At 42.5% G+C, this 13518-nt stretch overlaps 1 protein-coding gene across 4 annotated transcripts in view; it reads right to left on the bottom strand.

The window, feature by feature from the left end:
* crebbpa (CREB binding lysine acetyltransferase a) overlaps positions 1 to 13190 on the bottom strand; it is a 43132-nt gene extending 29942 nt beyond the window's left edge. For 2 of the 4 annotated variants that reach the window (XM_084465669.1, XM_084465670.1), the window contains exons 1-2: positions 12300 to 13190; positions 3623 to 4332 (exon numbers count right to left, since the gene is read on the bottom strand). In XM_084465669.1, coding sequence (XP_084321795.1) covers positions 3623 to 4332; positions 12300 to 12387 — 798 coding nt within the window. In that variant the 5' untranslated portion in view covers positions 12388 to 13190. The remainder of the gene's footprint in view (positions 1 to 3622; positions 4333 to 12299) is intronic. The other 2 variants (XM_084465672.1, XM_084465671.1) reach the window with 1 other exon arrangement.
* Positions 13191 to 13518: the final 328 nt, after the last annotated feature.

Genomic DNA, 13518 nt, shown 5'->3' with positions numbered 1-13518 from the left:
ACACACACACACACACACACACACACACACACACACACACACACACACGATTATCCATGACATTGACAAAAGACTTGAACATCGTGAGCCCTGCCTGCCAATGGCACCGCCAAGTGTGGAGTGTCTCACAGGCCGAACAAAAGAGAAGGAGGCCAGCCATGCCTAGATCCCACTTAACCATCTGAACAACATGGCGCATGTCTTTTCAGAGAAACATAATTCATGATTGCACAGAGAGCCCGGAGTGAGTTGTTGGCACTGGGGAAGGCTATTGTGCACAATCGGAAACTTCCTAGGAACAGCATTTGCACATGTGCAGAGCATTCCTGCACACGATTGTCAACCACCAATTAATTCTTTTTACAAACCAGTCAATCTAGGAAGCTTCAAACCACATTAAACAGGATCCCATTCACCGTTGTGTAACGACATGGCTCAAGGCCCTAGCAACTTTGGTCGCAGCCCTTTATGAGTCGCTTTGTAGCAGTACTGGCATGTCCTTTGTCACGTACCTTCTATCAGTGTTCATTCTTTTGAACAGACTCACTCCCTTTACACACGTTATAAAATGTTTATGTTGCATAAGGGGTCTTTTTCTATTTTTACCACCAGCGACCTCGACATCTGTTCACGAACCAGCTCTTCACGCACCTCCTCTTCCCATATCAAAACGATCTACTTATAATAACAGGCTGCTAGTTGGGTAATATCCTCAAATTACGAGTGAAATTGTAATTTTCTGGTGATCCATCAACCAGAATAGTTTTTCGCAGTTTATTTTTATGCATTTTTCGCATTCTCTTAAATAGCGCTAGTGCATCATTGAAACTTTGCACAATGGACAAACCACCTTATTAGTTGAATGATCAAAGCAGTGTGCCCCCAGGAACTCGTGTCTCCAATGAGAGTGTTCACAACGACGCCACCATACAGCCCCGCTATAACTTCCAGGACTGCTCAAATCCTTGACGCGGATGGCAGAGTCATCCATTACCGCTCATTACATTAAACACACTAAAAGGCCTCCAATCTAATCTACCGACAGGTTTGTCCTTTCTAATACGCGACGTGGCACTCTGTGGCTCGCGACCCACTTTGCATTGAAGCTCTCCCGTAAAAGAGTTGGACTCGGGCCAAGAGTGGATCCTGAGGCCACTGACTGCCTCCAAACTTCTTATGTGTTGTTGTAGTTCTGCTTTTTGAAGCATTAATCACATTAAAATAAGTTTTAACCAATTGACAGTTTCAAAAAAGGAAATGTCTTTGTAGAGACAGCCCTATTTTAAAATGTTAGATGGTGAAGCGTCGCACCCATTACATTGTTTGGGGAGAACCCTGTGTATATGTATTTGAAATGACATTAGGAAAGCCAAGACTATTTTGATTTAATTACGTTTTAGACGAGCTGCTGTTTAGCCAGGGTACTTTGCCCATTGTGAAGAAATATGACTGTGATGGGTCTATATAGAGAGAAGAGCTGTTGCCTTACAGCTTTGCTTGGAAGCCTTGTCTCCTCAGCAGGTATGTACTGTTAGACACGCTGGGACTCATAACCGGTCATAGCGTTCTCCGCATCAGATAGCTGTTAAATATACACTATCTCTCTAACCACTATGTGGTATATCAAAGATCTGTTTCGTATGCTGCCTTGTTTGACACATTCTTTAAATATACAACCACAAAGCAGCATTATGATGCTCTCAGTTTCACTTTCAGTTTTGATGTTGGGCGTACCTGGCAGGAATTACTGTAAACGCAGGGGAACTCCACTAACAACTGCCAGCCAGTAAACATTGGTGGACTAATCTATTTTAGTTTCAACAACAAGGAAAGCTGGGAAGACTAAAATAAGTTAAAGCATGTGACTAACCCAAACATAATCGGCCAAGAGCCCCTCAATTAATAATAGAGCCTGAATGATATATCTCTTGGCAAATTTTATTGGCCGATATTGGCCTATCACAGAAAAATTTGAGTGTTTGTTTTCCAATATGAAATCTTTAGAAATGGTCTCAACTTTTTTTTTCTGCATTTCTAAAAATGCAGAAATGTAAAATTAATTGAACTGAAGAATCTGAAAGGTCAAATGTATTGCCCTGCACTGCTGAGGTCAAATGTATTGCAGCGCACTGCTGAAAAAGCTGGAAGCTGAAAGCTGACGCTGAATTGCATTACCTGAAGAAGCAAAGTGCTGAAATACATGGTTAAAAAATCTGGAAAAAAAAAAAAAGCTGGAAGCTAAACTGTAATACTGTCAAAGCTGGAAGATAGTAGTAATAGTGGTACTAGCTGTAGTAGTAGTAGTAGCTGAAGTAATAGTGGTATAAGCTACACAAACGATATGCCATATGAAAGGTATGGTATTGATTGATGTTTGTAGAAAGAATTATAATATCGTTGGTTCTTTTTAAAACCAGCCGAAATTGAATGTACTCGCCTAATGCAAATTTTTCCAACCTAACGTGATTAAAAGTAGTCAAATTGGGTGGGAAAAATCGCCCAATCTGGCAACGCTGCCTGAACGTCATAAAAAGTAGTCAAATTGAGCGGCAAAAACTGCCCAATCTGGCAACACTGCCTGCACGTCCTCGCGCTCCTTCCTCAACGTAAATCAATCAGACCAACTGAAAACGAGGCGGGCATGGATCTTAAACTGTGATTATGAAAAAAGTATAAAGTTAATCGAAATTCTGTTTCCAGATTATTGAAGATACAAGTGTCTTGATTTGTTAAACCTTTGAAAGAAGGTGAACGATAAAAATTTACCAAGTTACGAAGTCTGTAAGTAGTAAGTGTCAGAGAACGGGCAGCCGTTTCCGCCATCCTCCCATTGACTTCCATTGTAAAAAATATATAAAAATTTTAAAGTATAATATCTCAAAAAGTATAAAGTTTACAAATATGAAAAGTCATTGCCCAGATGTATTAGACCTTTGTGACAGATGTTTGGTCGGAAGAAGAATAACGGAAAAGGGATATCAGGATTGTGCATTCCTATGCACAATAATTACCTCTTTATAAATCCTCTACTGTGGTGGTTGAACCTCTAAATGCTGAAACTGAGCACATCTCCGTAAACACTCCCAAGTATCACAACTTGTTCTGTGTGAGGGTTAGTAGCTCCTCCCCATACAGATAATTGGTTCCTTTAGCGTCATGGTTTTAAGGCTATGTTGCTTTAGCCCGAAGCATTGCTGGAGGGTGAGCAGCCAATCCCAAGTAGTGGGATTGGCTGATCAGGAAAAAAGACATCCAAGGAGATACCTGGTGTGACAACCTCATGCAAAACCTCCATGAGCAACCTTAAACCACACAGGGATAAGGTTAAAATGTGCATGACAAAGACTACAGTCTTCGGCATGTTGCTTCTTCAATACCAACAAATAAAAAAATAAGTGTGGTCATTTTATTGTTGGCCACAGCACATTTCGGTACTCGTTAATTGGGTCATTAAGAGCTGTAAAATCCAGAAACCATGCAGGACACCTGCACACATCCACTAAATCAATGCACACGTTACAAAATAGTAAAACATCCACACCGCCCCACCTCTCTTCTGGCTCGTCTACCAAAATGTGTCGGCAATGACATGGCAGAGTAGGTGCATGGAAGTGAGGCATACCTTGTTCCTATTGCCCGCCTGTTGGGATGCATTTAGGTTGGCCTGAGTTCCCATTTGCTGTCCTCCCTGGGAAAGGGTCTCTGCCAACGCAGAGACGCTGGCCGCTACAGCAGAACCTGGTGCTCCCCCCATGGTCTGTCCCTGAAACTGCATGCTTGCTACTCCAGCGCCCCGGCCTCGCCCAGCTCCAGGCCCCAGGCCTCCATTCATCACCTGTCCGGGCTGGGCTTGCCCTCCCTGGGCCAGGAGTCCTGCATGGCCTTGGTTATTGTTCATCATGGCCTGGGTGAAACCGGTTGTGTTCAGGCCAATGGTCCCTGTGTTGTTGCCATTGTTTTGGCCCACTACTCCCGTTGGCGTGCCAGCCTTCTGGGCCTGGGGAGATGAGTGGGTGTTCTGGGAGCCCTGGCCCAAGGGGTTCTTTCCCAGAGTCGTAGTCCGCTGAATTCCGATTCCTCCAGACTGGGCCCCGGCTGAGTTTAGCCCCGTAGCCGTGAGGCCGGAGGAGCTCCCGGCACGCAGGAGCTCAGAAAGCTGTTTGTGTTTTGCCGCGGCGTCTGGGACGATGGAGGTGGTGGCTCCACCAGTACCTGGCGCACAACCACCGTTGGGGAGGAGGACACCCATCGGGCCCGGGTCTCCTCCGTTAGGGATCAACTCGTCTGGAAGGTCGTTCTCAAGATCATCCCAGGACAAAGAACCCAAATCTACTGGCGGAGAAAGACGTAGAATGGGGGTGGGGGGGCAGGGGAGGGTTAGAGAGCAGGGAAAGAGAAAACAAAAAGTTGGTTAATACCACAACGCTGGTTCTTAATAGAAAATGATCTGTGTTCATGTAATCAATTGAAGCCTGAGGCTAATTCCGAGACCAAAATTTGTGCTGCAATTCAAAACCAAACAAAAATGAACAAAAGTGATGTAATGAATCAATATCGATAATCTATATTGGCTTATGAGGTAAAAGGTAAAGATATCGACAACAGATGTCATGTCTAAAAAGTTACCTGCATGACTATTGAAACATGGGGCTTTGAATGTTGCCTGTTATCATCAAGTTATCCATATGCAACGAAATTCCTGTATCTTAGGCCTCCATCCTTTTATAATCTGTGATTATAATGCACATCGAGCAATCAGACTAAGAAAATTAGCCTCAACTCGGGGATTCAAACGATGACCACTCCCGTTATCAGACAGCAGATTTCTAACTTGTCCCCGTCAACTCTCCCTGTTAATACAGCATCAGCATCACTGTTCTAGGGCTGAAACGATTTCTCGAGTAACTCGATTACAAAAAAGGCTTGAGGCAAAAACTCTGCCTTGAAGCTTTGTTAAATTCCTATCTCGTGCATTATGCGGCCCGCTCAGTGCAGGGATCATTGTTCCACACTGACTGTTTTTGAGGAAGCACACCACTACATTCGGAATTCAGTTGGCGCGATGGCGGAGAGCCAAGAAACAATCCGTAAACGGCAGAGAATGTCAAGACAACAAGGTGCAATGTGTCTACTGCAAAGTAGAACTGGCGTACCAAAAAAGCACATAGATGATTCAACATCTGAGTCAAAAGCATCAAGTTGTTAACGCTAGTTCACCAAGCGTCGCCGGGTGCAAATTTCACTTTGTCGTCTGATCAATTTATAAGAATGCGACGGTGTGAATTCGGGTCTATCGACTTCACTTGACAAACCATCTTCCGATTTCAGTGGTGCATGTACCTTTGTACAATCTTTGATCTGCCAACAAACGCGTGCAGGCACACAGAACCCATTCATGCTTGCTCCATCTCGCTCTCACAAAAGTTGTATACGACCCATGTGCTGTTCTTGGCAATTATTTCCATCGCTATGAGCTTTCAGTAGGCTAATGCAAAAATGGACCGCTGGCTTAAACGTACCTCTACAATTTCAGTGCGGGATTGCGGGTATTGTGCAATCGGTAGGTACACATTCATGGTACATCAGGATTCTCATGTACCATGAGAGAGGAGAGGGAGAAACTAATAGGACTATATATAGTTAAGAAAATAAGTCAGCAACTACTGTTTTCATAGTACATGTAAAAGGATTAAAAGTTAATGAATTAAATGAAAACAAAGTGTTTGATTTCTTCTTTTCGTCATTTTTCAACTGAGCAAAGATAAAGCAGAAGACAGAGTACAGTACATGACAGTTAAAATAATAGCACATGAGGACATTTGTATGAGGGATTTAATGAAGAGAATCCCTTAAATTAGTGTTGGGGGCCAAATGTAATTAAGCTCACAAGTAGTATCCCCCCAAACTTTAAAAAAAAAACCCTATCATTTTGAAAAATTTAAGCCCTGAGTTTGTATTCATAGTTTTACATGTTTCACAGTAAGTTGACATTACTGTATTGTTACTTAATTGTTGGCACTTAAAAGCACTAAATGGGTAAGTTGCAATAAATGGGCATAGTTTTGGAGCCAAGTGTTGGAGATGGAATAAATGTTTGAGAAATAAAAGCCTATTGCTTGGTAATTTTTACAGCCACCTCATTTCCGTTATGCATCATTTGTTTTGGTTGTTTAACGCAAAAATATTTTTTATCCGATTAATCGATGGAATAATCTGTAGATTACTCGATTACAAAAAGATTTGATAGCTGCAGCCCTACACTGTTCCTTAGGTCCTTCCTCACAGAGCCACGATGGAGATAAAGATCTGAATCTGTGTCATAGAAAATCTAACTTGTATCATGTTTTGAACACTCATGAGGAAGTGTGAGCATAATGTACGAAAACCAAAGTGATTAGCATGTCAACATAGATGGGCGGGCGGTTGAAAGGATGTGTGCACGGGAGCGTCAATTGTCTGGCAGCCGAGCAGAAATAGGAATATTCATTTCTGAGTCTCATTACAACATAATTAAAATGGCAATCAGAGTGTGAATTAGCAACTTGTTAGACAAGTGGGGAAATGCAAACCACTCCGCCCAAAGGTGGCAAATGAGCGGTTGGGAAACTATGACTCGAGTCATACAAAGTTCTCGTTATACTTCATTCAATACAGTGGTGTTGTCACCTTGGAGGCACTAAGACGAAAAGTCTAGCTTGTTAAAAGCAAAGTATGTTCTCATACTGCCTGACAACTGGTTACGTACACTTGACTTCCTGACAAAATCTTGACCCTTCCTCTCCCTGTTCCCAGGTGGCATGATTTTATGATGTAATAATTAGGGATGGGGATCGAAACCCGGTTCTATCAAGGACCCGGTTCCACTTTTTTCAAAACCCGAAAATCAATAACGTTTGGGCTTATCGATACCACTATCGAGTCAGTTTTTTTTTTCTCCTGTAGGTCCTGTAACGTAATTGTGTCCCTCGAGTCGCATCACGGCATTTAAATCTAATCAATCCAATCACTGCAGCGTGTCCACCAATGTTTTTGAATGAAATTGTAAGCAAACAGGTATTAAAAGTAAAACAAGTGAAGTCTGGCAGTTAACTTCGCTTGCGAGGATGGCTGAAAAGGTCTACAGTTTGGCTTCATTTTACCAAGCTCAAACTTAAAGATGAAGCGAAATGCAACTTATATTGCAAAATAATTTCTTGCAAAGGGGGGGAACACAACCTCAATGGCCAAGCACATTAGCATTGTGCATCAAATAAAGGCCAAATGCAGTACCTTCGACTGTCTCTGGGTTGAAAGTCTCCTCCTCCTCCTCCTGCTGCTGCCACCGCACCACAGACGGGCCCGGCTTCATCATCCACTCAAAGTACCAGCGGTAAGCGCACACAGACTTTGTAGCTTGTCCCGTCAGTTAAAAATAGTAATCCAATTATGAAATCTTTGTTGTAATCGGCAGCATACAAGCTAGTTAGCTTGAAAAGTAAATAAAGTTTCAGACGTGCTGCATGATGTGTTCAGATTGGCTCAGTAAAACGACTATTAGGGGATGCGTTCAAGTGTAACGTAAAAAAAAGGGAAATTGAGTTTTTGGCGAGAAACATGAGTAATACAGTTGTATAGTGCTCTAATCATTTTAGAATATATAATTAAAACTACTGATGCCAATATTTATTAAAAATGACATTTAATTTAAAATACAATTATCTATTTCCTAAATATTTTCCTAATCACTAAAAACATGAAGGCTAGAAACGTTTTTGTTATGCTCACTTGTTAAGCAATAAAAGCAATACCAGTTCTGTTAAAAACATATTGTCGCGTTGTCTTTCCACCCAATAATAGAAAAGTATCGATAGTGGTATCGATAAAGACTCAGGTCGATCTCGGATCTAGTATCGATAAATGTATTGATATCAATAAATATTAACAATCCCCATCCCTAGTAATAATCCCCTAATTCCATATGGTGAATCATGAAAGAGTAAAACGTTTAAGGAATAGTCGATTATTTATTATCATTAACCTCTGCACAGCCCGATGGTTGCAGAAGGCTAAAACTGGACCCTCTGAGGAGATTGAAGCAGCCTCATATGCGTGCCATCAGTTGCTGTTGATTTTCTACGTTAGTATTTGTCCCGACAGAGGCTTAGTAATGAGGCAATTAGGCCCCTCACGCTTGCTCAAGTAAACACAAGCTCCATGCTTGGCTATGCCTCTTTCCCTGGCATCAGGCAACTAGAGGCTCCATCAGAGGGAAACATGGCCCCAGTTGACCCACTAAGCCATCGTACCTTCTCCCACTTCAGTTGGTCAACCGTCTTCCCAGAAAATACATTTTAAAAATGGTGCTCTGCAGTCCAGGGAGAACTAGAACTAAATATATCAGGAGAATAACAGAAGGAGGTACCACAACTCACAATACAGACGTCACACTCTCCTCCCTCTTGCATCTTGCCTCTGCTCCTTCATTTCCCTAGCCACCCTTCCCAGAGGCCCCAGTTCACTTATCTACCGTCTTTTCCCGTTTCCATCCCCAGTGGCTCTAGTCTGGGAGTAAGAATCTAAAAATAGGCATGGTAGCAGCTTTTAGCGGACCTAGTAGTGGTCCAGACTCAGACTGCAGCTGTCTGTCGTGCCACCCCTGAGGCCGAATCTCTGGCCAAGGAGAGACAGGTGTGGAAAGTCTGTTTCAAGGCTAGCACATTCACTTGGCACTATGGCAGTCAAGAAAACCATTTAGCACCGTTTACTCATTTCGCCATCTTACAACCAGCCTGAATTAACTTCTTAAGCAGAAAACAAACGAAAACCTAGTGACATTTACAGAGAATTTAGCGTTTTACTTTTGCGTCAGTGCAAAACCTGACATGATGATTAACAACAATGGGTGATGGGTTTGCACCACATCAGATTGACGTTGGCCTCTCCCTGGAAAGCACTTGCTATCCTCCGTTAAAACATGTTTCTGAATGTGGATTTATTACATAACATTGATTTTTGCATCACTGTCCAGCAGGCATCACCATATTTTGAGAGTGAAACAGAAACCCCATGGGAACAACTCAAAACCCAATGACCACCTCATGAACCTCATGTTTTTCAGGTCCTTTCAAAAAGCAGAAAAATGTTCCAACTGCCAATGTTGAAGATTAACGAGACTGAACAGAAACAGAAGGACAGCAAAAGGGACAGACTTCATTGTTTTATTAGGCAATGGATAGAGGGGCAGATCCTGCTAAGGTGCCAGATGGGTCCATGTGTGTGCATATTAAGCATACACATGGACCCATGTTACTTTTTATCTTCTTAGCATAGGAGGGGGAGTAAAACAAATATATTGGTCCAAACATAAATCTAAGATTGAAATAGATGAGGAAACTGGAATCCATCTTTAGCGGCTCCTAAACAACAGCAGATGTAGACAGCAACTGCATTCGGTACCCAAGCCAGGGCCCCATTGCATGAGGCGGGAGCCAAATGTCCGGGACCGGATAGAAGTAAACAAAAACCATCATGCACGACTGTTGCCACGGAGAGCACGTAAACTCATTGTTTGCAGCAATTTACTGCTGATGATAGCCGTGGAAAGCAGTGTCCCACAGGAGCAGTCTCATCGCGGCTGCACCTGGGAAGCCCTTGGGCCTGAACAGGCGGGGGCGGGACCGCTCGGTGATGGATCACTGTGGACATGTGGTGCCCCCGCCATGTGCTGCGTTACTCGTAAATCTCTGTTGTTGTGACTGCTGCTTTTGTTGTGAATTGGCTACGCTGGGTCAATTTCAAACTGCTTTTTTAATCGAGCCAGATGAAAATAAAGACAATTCTATGAACATGCAGTCATCAATTTACACAATTGCTTTGCTGCCTATATTTTATCCTGAAAGGACTACTTACTTCTTCAATGTATAATATGCATCAATACCTCAACAATGCACATTTCACTATTTCCTATAGTTCAATTATATTGATAATAAAATTATTTAACTTGGCTAAATTTTATGTGGTCAAGGTCTGGCATAGATATGTTAGGATTTCCGTCACAGCATTCCTATTTAGGTTTAATCTATTGTTTAACTGTTCCATCTAGTGTTCAATTATATTTAGGAAAGATGCATGCCAGAAACACAACTGCACGTGCCAAAGTAATCACAAAGTGAAAATGGGATGATTAAAGAGCCAGTGAACCCACTGTTTCAGCTGGAATCAGGACACTGGGGAATAGTAAAAAATGTGTTTTGGGCTTGGAGTTCCATTATTCACGAGAAGGAGGGGGGGAGGGGTGTCATTGAGACTGAGTTGTTGTCCCCATGGTAACAGCCCACGGCAACTTTGTGACAGGTTTGACTTTACTTGGCTTGCAATCTTGCAGCTTACTCGTTGATGAGCATCATAGTATCAGCTGTACCATAATGAGCAATGTCACTGGGAGCGACAGAGGCTAAATACTCAGAATACAGAAGCCTCTTTTGAGGTGGAGAATTTCTCTTCCCGCAATCTCTTTCATCTGTCCCTGAAACACAGGACAACAATACCTGTCTGAGCTATTAGCGCCGCGGGCTCCAGATTAGCCCACGGGGCAGAGGCTACGGAAGAGCGGGACAGTGGGAGAAGTGAACAACTGATATCCGCGATGTAATTTATTTTAGATAAAGACTAATGTAAAAATGTAATCAAAATGATTTCACGTATTCCTTTGAAAAATATTGATATGTATGACGAGGCAAGTGACACAATTACAAATATACAATCACTCCAATGATTCATCTTTCACCCAACTGATAATATCATCGGTCAATGGCGCTCAACCCTTCTGACAGGTGCACTTGTACCTGTCAGACCATAAATGCTGCCGATTATGACTTTTGAATATGACTAGCATAGCATCCTCAATATGCACATCTATGCTCCATGTTAAAGTGGCAGAGAAATAGCAGAATGGAGCACAATATTTGATGACCAGGACAACCTGGTCATCTAAGCCACATATGGAGAAGATTTTGTCTTCCATTCATTTACAGGGTGGTCCATTTGGTTTGGACACAGCACAGACTGCAATACTACTGCGGTTGGAGATGGGAAGTGTGCCTGTGATTCTGTTAGACCTACAGCATGTGATGGAGGGTCTCTGATATGTCAGCAAATACCTCAAATTGATTTACCACATTAATGTTTGGAAACATGATTATCAGAAGAATGATAATACATCATCATGGAGCACAATATGGAAAACCCCACTTTTAGAAAGTTGCACAGTCACTGGCATCATATGCTGGTTCAGCAATGGCATAAATGACGGCACTTTGGGGCGGATTTACTAGTGGGTTAAATGTTGAGTAAATTGAGTCCATTGAGTCCATTTTACGTACATACTCTCATGTCTTTCGGTACAGGGTAAATGCTTAATGGAACTAGATCCAGGGTATGTCCATTATGTCAAGACACAAAATCCAGCGAAATATTTTAACCTTACAACTGAATAGGATGCAGTTGTTAAATGTTATAATAACCACTTATAATAATAAGATAACCACTTTTTAAAACATAATGTGTGGCATGTTTGTGCACAAATGAGGTTTGAATCTGAGTTATGAGGGCTCCGGATTCCCTCCTATATTTTTTGTAAAGCATTATAATAAGTGTGCCCTCTTTAGTGTCTTATAGGGTTAGTACTATCGAAATTGACACAAAGTTATGCTAACCTTAAACCATGTAGGATTTAATGTGAGCTCGAGATTTCAGTAGTTTAATGAAATCTAGCTTTCTGAGTGAGCTCATACCATATCTGCCTCTCCTCAACAATACAACTAACCCATAACAAATTACCTTTCAGCACAAAGAATAATATAGATGTTCATTGGAACTGCTTTCCTATGAAGGAGCCTGAAATCGCTGAACTTGATGCATCAACCACAGTATAATTGGACCTTGTTTTCCAGCAGGGTTTTTTCAGTAATAGACCAGTCATAGTAAGGGCTGCATTGGAAGGATAATAAGTGGTTAGCATTTTGGGTAGAACCCCTCGTCCTGATTGCACTAAAACAGTTTGCAGCGGAATAACACCACGTCCCTAATTACAAACGATGAATACAAATGCATTGAAAATGTTGGGACAAAGTTGCACACCATGGGCTCGGAATGTAATAAAAGCGCATCGCTGGAAGCGGAGCACGAAACACCCCCAAAAAAACCTCATAGCACCTCACATAAACGTCTCTCGCATCTTCCTCAACCGTGGGGTTATAATTGCAATTCACTGACATCTCACGACGTCAGTGTTTACCATTGGTGACAGCTCTGGGCCTTACCTGGTCCATCCGACGCTAGGAGCGCAGGTGAACTCAGCTTGGGTCTCTTGGAGTGGGGTGGTCCGACGTCCAGCAGGTTCTCCGCCATGGTCGCGATGGTCTCTTTTGGGTTGCTATGAGTGTTAAGTGGTCTTAACGACAGGGAAAAGTTGGTTCTGTCGACCCCCCACACGCACCTTCTTGGTTAGCACATTAGCAAGCCGTTAGCGTGCTAGCACTAGCCAACCAGCTAATAGCGAGCTAATTGCCTGCTACTAGCGGAGTTAGCTCTCCTTGCGGTGAAATCGAGCGTCTTCAAAAGAGATGCAATAGCGCCCCGCTTCGCCACCGCCATTCACCCCATGATAATCCAACTCCCAACACCCACATAATTGCCCTTAAATACCCCGAAACACAATGTGTGCCATGAAAAAGAACCGAGAGCAAACTTTTCACACAGGTATGCAAGTTAACATAGGTGGTTGCGCCGCGACTCGTTGTTTTTAGATCTTCAAAGAGCCCATTTTGTGTGACGTCAAATTCCTGCATGCAAAAAAAAATGGTGCGAGACCAAAATCAAATGCAATAATGCATTCAAATAATATATTATAAATAAAAAAAAATAGTCCTAAAGTCCCCGTCTGCTATCTGCGTCCTCGCGGTAAACAATGCTGCTCGGCGGCACGGAGAGGAGGTAAAGCGCCGCACTCTGAAGGGGAAATCAGATATACGGGCTTCTCAGTCCGACCCGACCGCTCCTATTTTCGTTTGTCGAAAAAAAACATATATCCGATACGAAGGTCAAAATAACGTTTTCGGGAGAGGGCTATTGTCATAGCCCGATAAGGATGTTTATTGCAATATTTTTTTAATACTGTCCGACCGAATTCCCAATTCCTAGCCACGACAAGATGGCGGCTGTTGATTCCTTCGATACAAAAAAGTTTTTTTTCCTTTTCCAGATAGACTGTGGAGGGGGAGGGGTCGCGCAATCACGCCCTATGTGGAGCCCTCGCGTTGGATCGCCACTAGGGGCGGTCGTAGACCACCATCGAGGATATATATGTGACGTGACAGGTAGTCATGAAAATATTAGAAAACTGTCCACATTGTTAATGTTTGTGGCAAATCTCTGAATTCTTAAACGTTGATCCTATATAGGTTTTATAAGGTTTAATACATATTATAGAGTTGCTTTTAGTTTGAATGCATACTGTGCTTCCCCCAAAACAATGAAATA

This window comes from Micromesistius poutassou (genome assembly GCF_964030765.1).
Source record: "Micromesistius poutassou genome assembly, chromosome: 3".
Taxonomy (NCBI): Eukaryota; Metazoa; Chordata; class Actinopteri; order Gadiformes; family Gadidae; genus Micromesistius; species Micromesistius poutassou.
This window is presented reverse-complemented; position numbering and strand designations above follow the sequence as displayed.